The sequence below is a fragment of the Rhineura floridana genome, chromosome 3, assembly GCF_030035675.1.
Source record: "Rhineura floridana isolate rRhiFlo1 chromosome 3, rRhiFlo1.hap2, whole genome shotgun sequence".
NCBI classification, from domain to species: Eukaryota; Metazoa; Chordata; class Lepidosauria; order Squamata; family Rhineuridae; genus Rhineura; species Rhineura floridana.
The window spans coordinates 211,052,345-211,069,415 of NC_084482.1; the positions used below are offsets into that span (position 1 = coordinate 211,052,345).

The 17,071-nt window shown below is 44.7% G+C and overlaps 2 protein-coding genes across 2 annotated transcripts in view; both read right to left on the reverse strand.

Annotated features, from left to right (window-relative positions):
- The window catches only part of LOC133381405 (zinc finger protein 91-like), an 80,306-nt gene that overhangs the window by 6,068 nt on the left and 57,167 nt on the right, over positions 1-17,071 (reverse strand). Inside the window, exon 10 of the mRNA XM_061620491.1 lies at positions 13,747-15,662. Within this exon, the coding sequence (XP_061476475.1) occupies positions 13,747-15,662 (1,916 nt within the window). The remainder of the gene's footprint in view (positions 1-13,746; positions 15,663-17,071) is intronic.
- Positions 199-5,913, reverse strand: LOC133381463 (zinc finger protein 213-like). Its single transcript, XM_061620616.1, has 7 exons — positions 5,567-5,913; positions 4,511-4,548; positions 3,232-3,655; positions 2,902-2,983; positions 2,578-2,660; positions 2,260-2,358; positions 199-343 (listed from the first exon to the last, which is right to left on the reverse strand). The coding sequence occupies exons 3-7, from the start codon at positions 3,646-3,648 to the stop codon at positions 284-286; spliced, it is 741 nt and encodes a 246-aa protein (XP_061476600.1). The 5' UTR covers positions 3,649-3,655; positions 4,511-4,548; positions 5,567-5,913; the 3' UTR covers positions 199-283.

The following is a 17,071-nucleotide window of genomic DNA, read 5'->3' on the forward strand; positions in this document are numbered from 1 at the left end:
TGATGATTAGTGACAGATGTCTTGTGACTGAAGCTCTTTTCACATTCCAAGCACTGATATACTTTCTCTCCTTTGTGGTTTTTGCAGTGAGCTTTGCCTTTTCTTTTAGAATTGAGGCTTTTCCAGTAAGCAAAATATTGACTTCTTTTGGTGCTTTCATCTTTCTTTCCTGGCACTGCAGTTATATCGCAGTCGCTGGTTTGAAAAGCAGAAGATTTAGTCTGCCTCTTCTCTTCTGCTTCAGTTTTCATTCTCTGCTCTTTGCTCTTTTCAGATCTGTCTCTTAACCACACCACTTTCCCACATACTTCTCCCTTGTTCTTGGCTTCTGACTCGTCACCGTCTGCAATGAAGAGAGAAAGTGATAAGAGCGTGAAGGAAGAATCATTGTTCAAATCATTGAACAATCCCAGTAAGCAGATGTGATAAAGGAAAATGTGAAAGGATTTCGGTGGGAGAGTGATCTTATCCCAGGTTGAATAGTCTCTGTGATTTAGCATTCACTGACAACTGGAGTGCCATAGATTGCTGGATTTGGACAGTGGAGATCTTGGTTCAGATCCCAGTCAGAGCTGAATCTCATTGGGTGATCTTGTGCCAATCACCCTCTTTCAGCCTAGCCTACAACATTGTACAGGCAAATAAAGCCATCAGAGGTATTCTCTTCTGAAGTCTTTGGAGCAAAGAAATGAGAAGATAAAAAGGGGAGGCCCCATGGCAGAGCAAGTCATTGTTATGCAGAAGGTCACAAGGTTAGTCCACAGCTTCAGCAGGTAAAGGACCACAGAAGGAGTCCTCAGGTGTGCTCGCCATTGGAGGAATGCTGCCAGTCAGAGCAGACAATCCTGGACTAGTTGGGCTATGACTACGGCAGGGCTGTTGAGTCAGGCTTCTGCGACTCTAAGATGGCTCTTATCTCCATTTGTATTTATTGTGACACTTAATGTTTCCTCATTCTGATTGATATATTGTTGTTTTGATTATATTGTGATTAACCTCTTGCATTGATGTCTAACCATGGTTTTACTCCTTGTGAAGTTTTGACAGTGGAAAGTGGAATTATACATGGTTTAAAGGCCGCTCTGGGCTCCTACTGGAAGGGCGGGATATAAATCTCATAAATAAATAAATTTAGGCAAATCCTACTAAGCTGGAAGAAGAGGGCTTGAAATGCTAAAAGTCTAAGAATTGTGGGGAAATCACACATATGTAGACAAATGGCAGGAGGTGTGGCTCTGTCCTGGTCAACTCCCTTTTCCTACAATGGTTCCTCCTCCCCCCCCCAAAAAAAAGACAGGCTGCAAATCCTGTGCTAGTAGGAAGAAGGGAACTTGAAATGTTGAAATATAGCAAATGTGCAGATGTAGGGTTGGATTTTCTTACCGGCTGAGTCCCTTTCCTTATAACAAGGGTAGGCAATGTGGTGCACTCCACTGATTGTTGAACTCCCATTCCCACCAGCCCAAGTCAGCACGGACAATGGTCACCATTGATAGGAGTGAGAGTCCAGCAATCTCTGGAGGGCGCCTTGTTGGCTAGCCCAGTCCTATAATGGCTCTATAACAGTAACCCTCCTGCTCCAAAATAGTGCTATGCACTGTCAGAGCTCTGTTCAGGTCTAGGGAAGCTTTGGACTTGTCTTCCCAAAGGCCAGAATGCCACATTTTGTGCCTTGTGGGTACATTAGAAATCAAAATGCAGCCCAGCTATGCTGTGTTAGCTCATAAGACAACATTTTAGTGAGAAATTCCAGAACACTGCATTTAGAGAAATATTTTAGGGGCGGGGGGACAGAGAAAAATGAAAAGTGGGTTCTGAGAGAGCATCTGTGAACTCCTGTGCAGATGTTTGCAGGATGGCGAAAGCCCCAAATATTTGTAGGAATTTGAGACTAATAAAAATCTGCCTCTTTTTTGAGAAAGATTGTTGTTTGGCCCAATGATAAAATCCCCTCCAACTCTAATTCCTGTTGACTCTTCGGCCAACCAGAAAATGACCGAGGCTTGTTCCACCTCCCTAACAAATGCGAAAATTCTCAAATGATCTGGACAGCTTAAACCGCTTGGGCCATTGTCTAGAAGATACAGTAGACAGCTGCCCATTAAATGTTTACCGCAAAGGGGTAAGAATCCCAGATGAATTAAGTGGCACTACATCAGAACATCTGGGCTCATCATATGAAGAAATACTGAGTTTCAAAAGGGATATTAGGATCCAACACTGGGCCTTACCAAGATAGGACAGAGTCCCACAAATCACCTCCATGACTTCACTATGCAGAGCTCTCTGGTCAAGATTCAGCAAAGCCCACTCCTCTTCCGTGAAACACACAGTCACATCCTCCAAGGACACGGGACCCTGAAAGGCAAGAAAACATTTCCTCCTGATAGAAAACATGAAGGCGATCTCCTACATATATGCAAAAGTTAGTTCAGGTGCGATTCCTGGAAATAATTTTCAGGAGAGAATAACGTTGAGGGCAGCTTCGCGAGAAGCGAAGAGGAGGAGAAATTCATTCAGACCCAGGGAGATGAACAGGCTGCCCCCATCTCTTTCCCTACTGAGACTTCCCCCCACCTCATTTGGTGAGACAGCAACAGCTTCTCCTCCGCCACAAAGAGGAGATGGTTTAGCAGGTCTTGCCGACATCATTCCATCACCTGTGAGAAACAAAATGGGCCCAGAAACCATTACTATATGCTTATGTTAGATCTTAAGCGATTATATGTCTAACTGCACAAGGATCTTTTCAGTTGAGTGAGTTTCAGATGTTTATTCACAGTTTATATTTCCATTGGGTGATAAAACATCTCTGCCGTTTTGAGCGCTTGGCCACAAATCAAAGTGTTGCTTCCCACGTACAAAATCTTGACATGATAAACCTTGACGTGATATCCTTACCCAGCGGCCTCTGCCTGGTATCCGATGGAGTCATCTCTGTCTCAGGGAAATCAGTTCCTATTTCTGCACAGAGACCCTGTTCCTGAAACGGCAGAAGAACTCAAGTCATATTACGGGGAGCAGGATTAAAAAAGGACTTTCAGAGGCAAAACCCAGAGGGGTATTGGATATCAGGGGTAGCCAAGGTGGTGCCCTCCAGAGGTGGCTGGACTCTAGCCCGCATCAGCCCCAGGTAATAAGAGGAATCGTCAGCAATGATGGGAGTTTTACTTCAACAACATCTGGAGGGCACCACGTTGGCTGTCCCTGGTCTTGATGAAACTGTCTCACCTGCTGCTCTTCCTGCTTCTTGTCCTCTGCCTGGCTCAGGAGGAAACCTTCACACAGGGCCACCGCCTGGGAACTGGTCTCGGCCCCACATTCCCTCACCCAGCTCTCCAGCTCTGGGGGCAGGACAGCCAGGAACTGCTCCAGGATCACCAGGTCCAGGATCTGGTTCTTTGAGTGTCGCTCTGGCTTCAGCCACTCACGGCAAAGAAGGTGGAGTCGGCTGCAAGCCTCTCGGGGCCCCTCAGCCTCCTGGTAGCAGAAATGCTGGAAGTCCTGGTGCTGCACATCTGAACTGAGGGGGTTCTCCCCCAAGATCATCCACATGTTTCCTTCTGAGAATTCTTCCCCATGGGTATCAGTCTTGATGACATCAGGGCCTCTTCGTATTTCAGGAGCAACTGAGTTTTGCTGTTCCATCTTTGATCTGTGGGTAAAAAGATGCAGCCTCTGTCCTGCTGGTCTCTCTCTGCCCCCCCCCCATGCACGCTCCGACAAGTCTTCTGTTATGTCTTTTTTGGAATTGTTTTCTGGTTTCTGAGAATATGTACAGAAGGAGCAAAACTATTTATTGTCTGAGCCAAACATTATATCTAGGCCAATGGTTGGTGGAGTAGGAAAGGTGCTGGCTAAGCATCCTTGAATATGGGGATCATTCTTCCTACCATATAACCTTTGAGGTAAACCCAGTGATGGGCCCCATGTCTTCCTCTGAAGATGGGTGTCTGGATGGTTGACAGATCTCTGACAGCAGCTCGAAGGGAGCTGTAATCCTGATTACCCCCCATGCCTATTTAAGAGCAAACAAGCAAAAGGAGAGACCTTTTTAGGGGAAGGGCCGTAGCTCAGTGGTAGAGCAGCTGCTTTGCTTGCAGAAGGTCCCAGTTTCAATCGCCAGTATCTCCAGGTAGGGCTGGAAAAGACTCCTTGCCTGTAATCCTGGAGAGACGCTGCCAGTCAGTGCAGACCATACTGAAATAGAGGGATCAATGATCTGATTCAGCATAAGGCACCTTCCAATATTCCCTAACTTATCTTTGTGGCCTTTTCAGGGCTCTGTTGGAAAATGCTGCCCGGGGCTCCTTTTGGGAGGAAGAGCGGGACATCAATTTAATAAATAAATAAATACTTTTTTAAAAATTGGGAATGAAACACCTTTATACTTGGATGATAATTTTGGTTATCCTTTGATTTGAACTGCCCCCTTTCAGAATTAAGAGTTACCAATGTTGCTGTTGTTTTTTAATTAAACTGGAACGCCACAATTCCTGGAGTTGATTACCTGGTTGTGGAAAGGAGGTTGAAGGATCTTAGGGCATTCTGTTGAGGAAAAAAAGAAAGAATCCACAATTTTGAGATTGTCATCACAAATTAATGAAGGACTAACTTTGCCTTCATCCCAGCTAGGACGAGTGACAGAGCCACTGACTCAGATGGTGGCTGGGCTGCCCTGCAGGTGGTTGGATTGCTCTCTTCAGCTATTTACCCTTTTACTATAACAGGTTTTTCCACTTTTATTCCAGGTCTCCCGAGTTTGATTCCTTTGATTAAAATGTTGCTACTTTTTTAGTAGCACTTTCTGTTCACTTTTTCAAGATCTCTTTGTTTCTATTCACAGTTAAAAGATCCCTTCTGCATCCCAAGAGTTGCCACTCTGAATGGACCCATGTGTGCCAGCCAGGAGAAGTGATAACACCAGTCAGTGTGTGAATAATGAGGGCATTCCTAGATCTACTTTCAATCCTCCCTCAGTTCAAACTGGTGTCCTGGCTTTGGGGGGGCTCAGTAAGAGGCACTGATTTGGACGTGTCAGTTGAACAGGCCTCCTATGCAGCCCTCCCCCAGGGGCCCTGGGAAAACCCTCCAACCAAGTGTGCAAAGGGGAAGGAGGCTCATCAGACTTCATAGGGAGGCACAGATGCCATCCTTGGGGGAAATAGCAGCTGCTTTCTCGCACATGAAAAGCTAGGAAAGGGAGTTTGGACAGAGGTGCTTTTGCTCTGGGGACACAGCCCCCAAATTCCCTCTTTCTAGGAATCATGCCATTTAACACATTAAGGTCTGGTATACTGCTTCTGTATATAGAAGCTCCACTTCCAACCCAAAAGTACTCCTGTCACACGCACCACGCATTTGCAGTATGACCCCTGCCTGCAATATTGAACCAAGACCTCCTCTGTCTCTTTTTCTTTCCTTTGTCCATATATTATTATGCAGACTCGTGGGCCAGAGAAAAACACACCAGCTCTCCATCCAGCTGCAGTCTACTTCCATTATTTGCACGTCTCACTAACTAGGTCTGGCTTTTAAGAGGAGGGGAAAAGGAAGCTCTGCTCACTCGTGATGGGGGATCCCGCAACGGTCAGCTGAACACAGGCCACATCCTTAAGGAGAGAGGGTCTCCCTCGCTGTCGTGGGCCTTCAGGCCTTTCCTCTCCCTTCACCGGCTGGGGCTGCAATCTGGAGCACCTGCTCCCCCTTAAGGGCTCTCCTAATCCCCCTCCTCGCTGCCCTGCCTTGCGGCTCCTCCCCAGCGGCCCTGGGACTCCCCTTCGCCCCAATACACAAGGAAGAAGGAAAGACCGACCACATCCCACAAAGGGCCACTGACGCTGCAGTCCTTGAAGGGGGAGCCTTTTTCTACAGGGAAGGAGCCAGGCAGGAAGTGACGTCAAGGGAGAGGAGCAGCATTTCCTGTGAAGGGCCCCGATGCCTCTCCACCCTCCTATATCCTTCCTCTCTAGGAAACAGGTAACCTTTATTTTAACCCTTATGAAGACAGGCCGCGGGATGATCTCCCAAAGCGGGAGACAAGGAAGAAAGAGGCATTCGACAGAACAGAGGAAGACTGGGAGCTCCTGCCCTATTCTGAGTCAGAGCACTGGGGTCCACATACCTCAGTGCTGTCTACACTGGCCGGTAGCACCTCTCTAGGGTTTCCAGCAGGGAGTCTCTGCCAGCCCTCTCTGGAGGTGCCACTGGGGACTGAACCTGGGACCTTCTGCATGCACAGCAGCTGCTCTACCCACTGAGCCACCTGCAGCCCCTCCCTGGGGCTTTGGCCTCTCCTCAAGACTCCCAGTCTCTCAAAAACAGGAGGTCGCTGGCAGAGAAGGCTCTAAGCTGGAGCTGTTTTACCTGAGAAGGGAAGATGGGATAGTATCTGTGACTATCTGAAGGCCAAGTCAGTTCAGCTACTTTTGTCACTTGGAGAAAATTAAGTTCAGTCAGAACAGGAAAAGAACCAGCCGTCTGTGGGAAGGCAAGAGAGTCAGGCCCAGCATATGGCTTTGCTATGCAGTCCAAAAGGATGCTCTGAAAGCCTGAAAAACCGTCTGCCTTATATTGAGGGATGACCCTGCCCTTAAATCCCAATTTGATGCAATGACGGTCCTGTGAATGGGAATTAATAAAAGGGAGGGAACTTAGTCCATTGTGCCAGGCAATGTTGAACGCCTAACCGTCAAAATATAAGCAATAAGAAGACCAAAGGATAAGAAAAGGTTCCATATTGAACTGAAGATCGGAAAAGACAAGAAGCTGAAATGGATTGCTCTACCGTTTCTTAAATTTATTTATTATTTATATCCCACCCCTCCTCCCAGTATTTGTAAATAAATAATAATCTGTTAGTTTTCTCAGCTATCCTGGGGAGGATTGATAGCAATTTTCTCTTGAAGAAACAAGACCTTGTTGTGCTTCTCTAGTCAATAAGATGTAGCATATGGAGATACTTTTAGATAGTAATTTCTTAGTTGTACAATACTGTGTCAATCATCTAGCATCATTATGCTACAAACATATAAATAATAGCCAATTTTGCACTTACCGCAATTAAAACTTTCACACAAATATCGCAACTTCAAACTTGTCATTGAGTCCATTTGGATTTAGAGTGTAAACTGAAAATCCAAAACATACTGATAGATGTAGATCTTGCCCTTTGTCACAAGACATATGGATCTGTTCCATGGCTAAACATTTTAGCTTTTCTGGAGTAGGTTTACAATCTACAAAATGCATAGCTAATGGGGCTTCTGTGGTGTTGGTATGTGTAATAGATTGCCTATGAAATTGTTCAAATTTCCCTCCACATTTAGGATGAAACTTGTCATGCTTATGGAGCAACAGCATGAACATTTCCTACATTTAAAGTTTCCCCTAGTGATAGTTCTACTTTTGTAATTCAGTAAGAACGGATTACCTTATCTTTAACAGAGGCTGCTCTGCAAAAGCATTTAACTAGAGGATACTGACATGCAGAGATATCTTTATTTAAATGTATTACATAGCATACATGTAGCAGAAGGCATGGTGCTATACTCAGTATCTTATTGGTAGAAGTCTTTTTTTATCTTCTACAACAGGGGTTCCCCAACTGTGGTCCATGGACCACAGCTTCATGCTGGTGGTCTGCAGCATGTCTGTAAAGAACGATGGCAGCAGCAACTTGGAGAGGGGGGAGAGGATTTCCTGGGCCCGCTACTCTGTATACAGATTGTGCCCCCTCTGTTCCCAACCACCCTCACCTCCCAGCAATCTATTGACAAGAACTGCCACTTACCAATATGAAGTTATTTTGAATCCACAGCCTTGATAAAGATGCATTTATATAAAAGATGTTTAACCTGCCTTTCAGAGTTTCTGCCCTCACAAGGCATTTTACAACGGTTATACATAGATCAAAAACCATCATCGTGTAATTATCAAATAACATGTAAACATTAAAATAACATTAAAAACATAGAGCAGCTAAACAAACTTGTGCAGCTTGACTGAACCAACTCTCAGCCTAACCTCTACCTCTCAGGGATGTTGCAAAGATAAAAGGGGAATAAAAGGTCCCCACCACTGGAACTGCTTAATTTCATGCCTACTTAGCATGACTGCTAAGATCCTATTGCAGCAGTGCTGTGTGTACTTCCTTGATCTTCTAGACCTCATGCTGGATGTGCACAGAGAGAGAACAGAGGGCAGGCAAACAGGCATGGTGCAGAATTGCCGAAAGCCATGAGCTCACTCAACTCATGTGATGTGCACACGCACATATTACCCAACATACGATTTTGGGGCTGCATGCAGCAGCACATATGTAAACAGCTCTGGTGGCTAACCCCATTTTGGTTCATTGGGAGTCAAAGGGGTGGCAAGGCCCTGGAGTCGGCTGAACTGTAATTCCCACCCCACACCTGTTTTCTGACTCATTTCGCATTCCTGAACTACTGTGAAAGACGACAGAAGCAAGGCCGCTCTGTTGACAACTAAAAGAACAAGGAGAAAAGTCTGAAGTAAATGTTATCTTCTTCCTTGCCAGGCTTTCTTCATGCCCAGCAGAACTATCCCATTGTTCAAAGACAGCATTAGAAAGCAGAACTAGTTTTTCTGAGTGTCAGCAGGAAATACACACACAGCATGAGATCACCTCATACCCAGACCCCTCCTTTCCATGCTCATTTGTAAGAGGGAAAGTGTACTTAAGAGCAATTTGGGACACCCAAAGCGGTAATCAAATCCAACGTGTGTAACTATGCTCCCAAGGAACACTGGGCAGGACTGCAGGCCACAGATTGGGAAGGAAGTCTGTGTCTCGGTGCAAACCTTGAGGCAAACAGATTCCTTCCTGCTTTTGGGCCAGAGCTCCTTCACATCACTATAGCTGTATTCCACTGTCCACTCCTGGGCCTAGGACAGGTAATATCTGCTATCTGACATTCCTTATAGCAATGGAAATGGCCTGCCTTCAAGTGGATCCCGACTTATGGCGACCCTATGAATAGGGAATTCATGGTAAGTGGTATTCAGAGGGAGCTTACCATTGCTTCGCTCTGAGGTTAGTCCTCCCCAGCTAGCTAAGGACATGAGCTTACTCAACTCATGTGATGTGTGTGCGTGTATAGATCATACAAGGATGGAATCCAAGAGCGTTTAGAACAGGAATAAGACAGGCCAGGCAAGTTTCTTGTAAGAGTCTTTACTAGGCAAAGACATTAGACACAGTTCTCTTCACAGACGATTTTTCCCCCACACTGAGATTTTGCAAGTCTCCCACCTTATCACGCTTCCCAGCCAGCTGCTGACCTTGGCAGTCTGGCACTCTGTTCTCACAGCTTAACCCTTCTGCTTCAGGTTTCACTCTCCCTGCTAAAAACCCTGTCTGTGAGTCTCACAGCATGCTTCACTGACCAACAGCCCCCACCTGAGACTCACAGATTACAAAACTTACTTGTTCATCATTACATTTCTACAACATTAACTTTTCATTACAATACATATCAGTTTGTTTCCTTACAGCTTCTATTTACATTTTCAATTCAGTTCAGGTTTCTTTATTTCTTTATTTACACAGGTTTCACAGAGTCATGTTTGTTCACTTTTATTTGATAATACATTTATATTTCATTCCTCAACACAAAACTTCCACATGAGATCCATTGTTTCTTTGTCTATTGGCCCTTCTTTTTCCCATTCTACTGGATATTCATCTGTCTCATCATTTTGTTGTGTAACATTAAATGTGAATCTCTGAGGTGGTTGACCTTTCGTTTTTCTCTCTGACCTTCTAACATTATCTATTTCCATTTTTTCTTCACTCTCAATTTTACTTGGACCTGCACCTGTTCCTGCACTGGTACTTGGCATTTCTGTATCTTGCATTGCCATGTCTTCTCCTCTCAGTCTTTTAACAGTACGTTTGCCACCGTGTATTAGATCAGTCAATGCAGTTTTTAATGGAATTTGCTGCCCAAAAGGAACATCTGCTGCTTCCTGCTTGCTTGCACTATCTAGGATAACTGTTTGACTGTCTCTCCAAGGTTTATCTATCACCTTTATGCTTCTGCTTAACACTACTTGTTGTTTCTCAGGCAACCAAACTCTATAATATGAATTCTGAAATCCCAAAATGCGTCCTGCCTGAGCTCTTGAGCCTAATTTACCATGCCTTTCCTGTTTTGCAACATGTACCCAGCATTTTGCCCCAAAACGTTCTATGTGTTTCACCCTGGGCTTTCTTCCAGTCAGTTTCTCATAGGGAGACATGCCTATTGTTCTGTGCATAAGGCGGTTCTGAATATAAACAGTGTACAGAATACATTCACCCCAATAAGTGTTATTCATATCTGCATCTGCTAGCATGGCTCTCATTGAATCCTGCAATGACCGGTTCCTCCTCTCTGCAGTTCCGTTGGAGGATGGGCTGAAGGGAGCAGTGAGACTCTGTATTATTCCCTTCTTTTCCAAATATGTTTTAAAAGAATTACTGGTAAATTCTCCACCTTGATCTGATCTGATATTCTTGATAACAACCCCATATTGTGTCTCTGTCCTCTGTATAAATGCCTTTAATTTCTCTTCTGCTTCACTTTTCTTTTTCAATAAGAATACATGTGTAAATCTGGAGAAATCATCCACAATCACTAAATAAAACCTTGCTCCACCTTTTGAGCACTGGAAAGGTCCAGCCAAATCCACATGTATGAGCTGATAGGGTTCAGTGGTTGTGCTTTCACAGCTCTTATTGACAGGAGTCACAGTCATTTTTGTTTTATAGCATACCTCACACTCATCCACATGCTCACAGTGTGTTAACTTCAAATCTTGACTATGCTTTGGGGTGTTTTGTATCTTTTCGAAATGTGTGTGTGCTAATTTTCTGTGCCATTCATGTAAACAATTATCATGTTTATTTTTATTAACTCATATCCAGGCACACGTGGGTTTATCAAGATTGCACTCAACCATAAACATTTGGTTCTGTAATTTCCCTTGCATGCATATTTCACCATCTTTTCTCACAAAACATCTATCCCCTTCAAATGTAACTTTACAACCTATTTGAGCTAATTTTCTAACTGATAGAATGTTATATTTTAAACCAGAAACCAATAATACATCTGTCAATATAGTTCCCAAATTACCCAACTTGAGTGTGCCTGTTGCAATCGCGTCCTGAGTCGATCCGTCAGCCAGATAAAGCTTCTCCTGCGCCGGCTTTGAAGTGTAAAATAAACTAGAGTCTGTGATTAGGCAATTAGACGCTCCGCTGTCGAGAAGCCACTTAGAGTTAATGAGTTTATTGTCCTCCTTAGTAATAAAGTTCACGCTTGTTCTCTGACTTCCAAAGTCCCTGTTATTCCTCTTCTTCTTTAAACAATGTCTCTGTATATGTCCACGGGACCCACAAAAATAACATATTTTATTCTCTTGCCTGCTTCTTTGACTTTGTTGTTGTTGTACAGCCACAGTCTCTTTTAACTCTGTTTTCTTATTCTCTTGTCTTCTATTCCACTCTTGTTGAAGTTTCTGTTCTACAAAGTCCAAATTCAGATTTCCGTCGGGTAAAGTTTCCAGACTCGAGACCAGGACGTCCCATTTTTGATCAAATGAAGATAACAGGATATAGACCATCTGAATGTCACTATGCTGCACTCCTCTATCTTGCAGCTCAGCATTTAATCTACGAAATTCAGCCAGATGCTCTGTCATAGTCACTTCATCTGTAAAACGCATCTGATAAAGTTTCCGTGCTAAACACAGCCTGCTCCCAGCAGTTTGCTGCACATGAGCAGCTCTTAGCTTCTCCCACATCTGATTAGCTGTCGGCTCATTACTCACCAGCAACAGTTGCGAATCAGACAGCCCCAGAGTAATAAAAGCCTTCGCTTTCTCATCTTTCTTCAACCACGCTGCTGAAGGAGCTGGCGGAGGGGGGTTTTCTACGACATCATTCAAATCTTCTTTAATCAGAACTGCTCTCATCCTCCATTTCCAGCTGGAGTAGTTTACAGCATTCAGTCTCTCCATCGGCATCCCGGATGACAGGTTTACAGCCATGTTGCCCACTCTTACTTGCCTCTTTCTTGCACTTTGTTTCTCTCTGCAACAATGTCACGTCAACAGCTCTCGAACCCGCTACCATGTATGATAAGCTGGGCCCATAACCCCTGTTGCGTGTGTGCGTGTATAGATCATACAAGGATGGAATCCAAGAGCGTTTAGAACAGGAATAAGACAGGCCAGGCAAGTTTCTTGTAAGAGTCTTTACTAGGCAAAGACATTAGACACAGTTCTCTTCACAGACGATTTTTCCCCCACACTGAGATTTTGCAAGTCTCCCACCTTATCACGCTTCCCAGCCAGCTGCTGACCTTGGCAGTCTGGCACTCTGTTCTCACAGCTTAACCCTTCTGCTTCAGGTTTCACTCTCCCTGCTAAAAACCCTGTCTGTGAGTCTCACAGCATGCTTCACTGACCAACAGACGCAACATGCAATTTCTGGGCTGCATGCAGCAGCACATCCATAGGCACCTCTGGTGGGACCACTCTCACCCTCTCTGGATTGGAGTGCTGGGTTAGCGGCTGAGACGGCCAGGTCAGGCTCAGGGTTAGAGAGGCCCTTCAGAGCACCACTTGCCAGGACCTGCCTTGCCTGGCACTTCTTTCTCACGCCACAACTCGTGGGGCTCTGGGCGCTCCAAGGGTTTCCTTCTGCTGCTCCTGCCCCGCTTATTATTCAGCAGCAAGAAGCGGAATCGCTTGGAGAGTCTGGCAACCCCCAGGAGCAGGTGCAGAGTGGAAACTAAGTAGACAACAGGTTCAAGCGTTTCCTACTGCTGCTGCTGCCCCACTCACTCAAGAGTTGCAAGGCAGGCCAGTCACTTGCAGGAGGAGCTCAGAAGGGCTCTTACCCCGAGATGAGTCCCGCTTCACTCTCTCTGGCGTGGTGGGCTGGCAGCTGAGATGGCAGGGTTGGGGGCAGCAGTGTTACGGCAATGTCAGAAGTTCAAGGTCCCTTCACAATAATCACACTAAGCCCCCTTCACAGATTATACAGCCTATCCACACAGCAGTTATTCTGGATCTATGCCACTTTAACTGGCAGACCCTTCCCCAAAGCTACATGCGAAGTGTAGTTCTGGGATCCCAAAAGGAGTTTTCTCAGCACCTCACCAAATTTGTCGCCAGAATTCTTTGGGGAAAGCTATAGGGAAGCTGTAAGGAAATGGTTTGGTAACAAAGCCACAGCAGTGAAGTGACAGGGCCAGGGCCTGTCAAGGTGGCAATTGTCAGGCCACAGCAAAGCTCAGCAACAGCCTGAGGGGTCCTAGGGCTGCCTGGGGGCCAGTTCTGCTGCAGGCAGATGATGCAAAGGGCCAGATGGAGGGGATGGCATTGAAGATGATGCAGCCACACTTTGGATATGGGAAGTCTCCCTCTCTCCTGTACAAGGGAGATTGGATTCAGTCTTTGACCCCCTTTCTGTTCATGTGTGATCCATCAGAACCGGAAGTGGGTGCACATAACAGAAAGCAAGTCCTGCTGACCACACTGGGGGAACATGTTTGCATGGACTGGCTGGAATGAAAGGAAATATATAAAAGCAGTACCTGCCTTTTCTGCCCCCTCCTTACAGAAGCTGCCCGCCTGTCGCCATTTACCTCCCGAGTTACCACTTACCTGAGTCCATCCGGAGCGAGGCAGCGGTACTTCCCGCCAGTTTCCCCTCATTCCAGGCATTGATATGGTTTCTCCCCAGTGTGAATTCTTTGATGGGAAGTGAGAGAGGAACTTTCACAGAAGCTCTTTCCACACTCCAGGCATTCATATGGTTTCTCCCCACTGTGAATTGTTTTATGGGAAGTGAGACAGGAATTTTCACTGAAACTCTTTCCATATTCTAAGCATTTATATGGTTTCTTCCCAGTGTGAATTCTTTGATGGGAAGTGAGAGAGGAATTTTCACTGAAGCTCTTTCCACATTCTAAGCATTTATATGGTTTCTCCCCAGTGTGACTTCTTTGATGGGAAGTGAGAGATTCCTTCCAGCTAAAACTCTTTGCACATTCTAAGCACTTATATGGTTTCTTCCCAGTGTGAATTCTTTGATGGGAAGTGAGAGAGGAATTTTCACTAAAGCTCTTTCCACATTCTAAGCACTTATATGGTTTCTCCCCAGTGTGAATTCTTTGATGGGATGTGAGAGAGGAATTTTCACTGAAGCTCTTTCCACATTCTAAGCATTTATATGGTTTCTCCCCAGTGTGACTTCTTTGATGGGATGTGAGAGATTCCTTCCAGCTGAAGCTCTTTGCACATTCTAAGCACTTATATGGTTTCTCCCCAGTGTGAATTCTTTGATGGGAAGTGAGAGAGGAATTTTCACTAAAGCTCTTTCCACATTCTAAGCACTTATATGGTTTCTCCCCAGTGTGAATTCTTTGATGGGAAGTGAGAGAGGAATTTTCACTGAAGCTCTTTCCACATTCTAAGCATTTATATGGTTTCTCCCCAGTGTGAATTCTCTGATGGGAAATGAGTTTGTCTTTCCGGCTGAAGCTCTTTGCACATTCTAAGCACTTATATGGTTTCTCCCCGGTGTGAATTCTTTGATGGGAAGTGAGAGAGGAATTTTCACTGAAGCTCTTTCCACATTCTAAGCACTTATATGGTTTCTCCCCGGTGTGAATTCTTTGATGGGAAGTGAGAGAGGAATTTTCACTGAAGCTCTTTCCACATTCCAGGCATTTATATGGTTTCTCCCCAGTGTGAATTCTTTGATGGGAAGTGAGAGAGGAATTTTCACTGAAGCTCTTTCCACATTCTAAGCATTTATATGGTTTCTCCCCAGTGTGAATTCTTTGATGGGAAGTGAGAGAGGAATTTTCACTGAAGCTCTTTCCACATTCTAAGCATTTATATGGTTTCTCCCCAGTGTGAATTCTTTGATGGGAAGTGAGAGAGGAATTTTTATTGAAGCTCTTTCCACACTCCAGGCATTTATATGGTTTCTCCCCAGTGTGAATTCTTTGATGGGAAGTGAGAGAGGAATTTTCACTGAAGCTCTTTCCACATTCTAAGCATTTATATGGTTTCTCCCCAGTGTGAATTCTCTGATGGGAAGTGAGTTTGTCTTTCCGGCTGAAGCTCTTTGCACATTCTAAGCACTTATATGGTTTCTCCCCAGTGTGAATTCTTTGATGGGAAGTGAGAGAGGAATTTCTATTGAAGCTCTTTCCACACTCCAGGCATTTATATGGTTTCTCCCCAGTGTGAATTCTTTGATGGGCAGTGAGGGAGGAATTTTTATTGAAGCTCTTTCCACACTCCAGGCATTTATATGGTTTCTCCCCAGTGTGAATTCTTTGATGGGAAGTGAAAGAGGAATTTTCACTGAAGCTCTTTCCACATTCTAAGCATTTATATGGTTTCTTCCCCCCAATGTGAATTCTTTGATGAAATGTGAGACTTATCTTATGCCTGAAGCTCTTTCCACATTCTAAGCATTTATATGGTTTCTCTGCAGTATGAATTCTTTGATGGGAAGTGAGTTTGTCTTTCCTGCTGAAGCTCTTTCCACATTCCAGGCATTTATATGGTTTCTCCCCCCCAGTGTGAATAGTTTGATGCAAAGTGAGAGAGGAATTTCTATTGAAGCTCTTTCCACTCTCCAGGCATTGATATGGTGTCTCCCCAGTGTGAATTCTTTGATGGGAAGTGAGAGATTCCTTCCAGCTGAAGCTCTTTGCACATTCTAAGCACTTATATGGTTTCTTCCCAGTGTGAATTCTTTGATGGGCAGTGAGTTTGTCTTTCCTGCTAAAGCTCTTTTCACACTCCAGGCATTTATATGGTTTTTCCCCAGTGTGAATTCTTTCATGGGCAGTGAGATTGTTTTTCCTGCTGAGGCTCTTTCCACATTCCAAGCATTTATATACTTTCTCTGCTTTGTGGTTTTTGCAGTCAGCTTTGCATTTTCTTTTAGAATTGAGAATCTTCCAGTAAGCAAAATATTGACTTCTTTTGTTTCTTTCATCTTTCTTTTCTGGCACTGCAGTTATATGGTAGTCGCTGGTTTGAAAAGCAGAAGCGTTAGTCCTCTTCTCTTCTGCTTCAGTTTTCATTCTCTGCTCTTTGCTCTTTTCAGATCTGTCTCTTAACCACACCACTTTCCCACATACTTCTCTCTTGTTCTTGGCTTCTGACTCGTCACCGTCTGCAATGAAGAGAGAAAGTAATAAGAGCGTGAGGGAAGAAATGGACCCTCAAATCATTGAACAATCCTAGTAAGCAGGTGTCATAAAGGAAGATGTGAAAGGATTTCGGTGGGAGAGTGATCTTAACCCAGGTTGAATAGTCTCTGTGATTTAGCATTCACTGACAATTGGAGTGCCATAGATTGCTGGATTTGGACAGTGGAGATCTGGGTTCAGATCCCTGTCAGAGGTGAATCTCATAGGGTGATCTTGGGCCAATCACCCTCTTTCAGCCTAGCCTACAAAGTTGTACAGGCAAGTAGAGCCATCAGAGGTATTCTCTTCTGAAGTCTTTGGAGCAAAGAAATGAGAAGATAAAAAGGGGAGGCCTCATGGCAGAGCAAGTCATTGTTATGCAGAAGGTTGCAAGGTTAGTCCACAGCTTCAGCAGGTAAAGGACCACAGAAGGAGCCCTCAGGTGTGCTAGGCATTGGAGGAATGCTGCCACTCAGAGCAGACAATCCTGGACTAGTTGGGCTATGACTATGGCAGGGCTGTTGAGTCAGGCTTCTGCGACTCTAAGATGGCTCTTATCTCCATTTGTTGTGACACTTAATGTTTCCTCATTCTGACTGATATATTGTTGTTTTGATTATATTGTGATTAACATCTTGCATCGATGTCTAACCATGGTTTTACTCCTTGTGAAGTTTTGACAGTGGAAAGTGGAATTATACATGGTTTAAAGGCTGCTCTGGGCTCCTACTGGGAGGAAGGGCAGGATATAAATGCAATAAATAAATAAATTTAGGCAAATCCTACTAAGCTGGAAGAAGAGGGCTTGAAATGCTAAAATTCTAAGAATTGTGGGG

Excerpts from the sequence above, each read along its gene's own strand:
- LOC133381463 (XM_061620616.1), bottom strand. The coding sequence starts at position 3,648 with ATGGAACAGCAAAACTCAGTTGCTCCTGAAATACGAAGAGGCCCTGAT. Across the intron at positions 2,984-3,231 it reads AGAAGCAGGAAGAGCAGCAG|GAACAGGGTCTCTGTGCAGA; the intron begins GTGAGACAGTTT and ends CTGCCGTTTCAG. Across the intron at positions 2,359-2,577 it reads TTGCTGTCTCACCAAATGAG|GGTCCCGTGTCCTTGGAGGA; the intron begins GTGGGGGGAAGT and ends CTTGCCTTTCAG.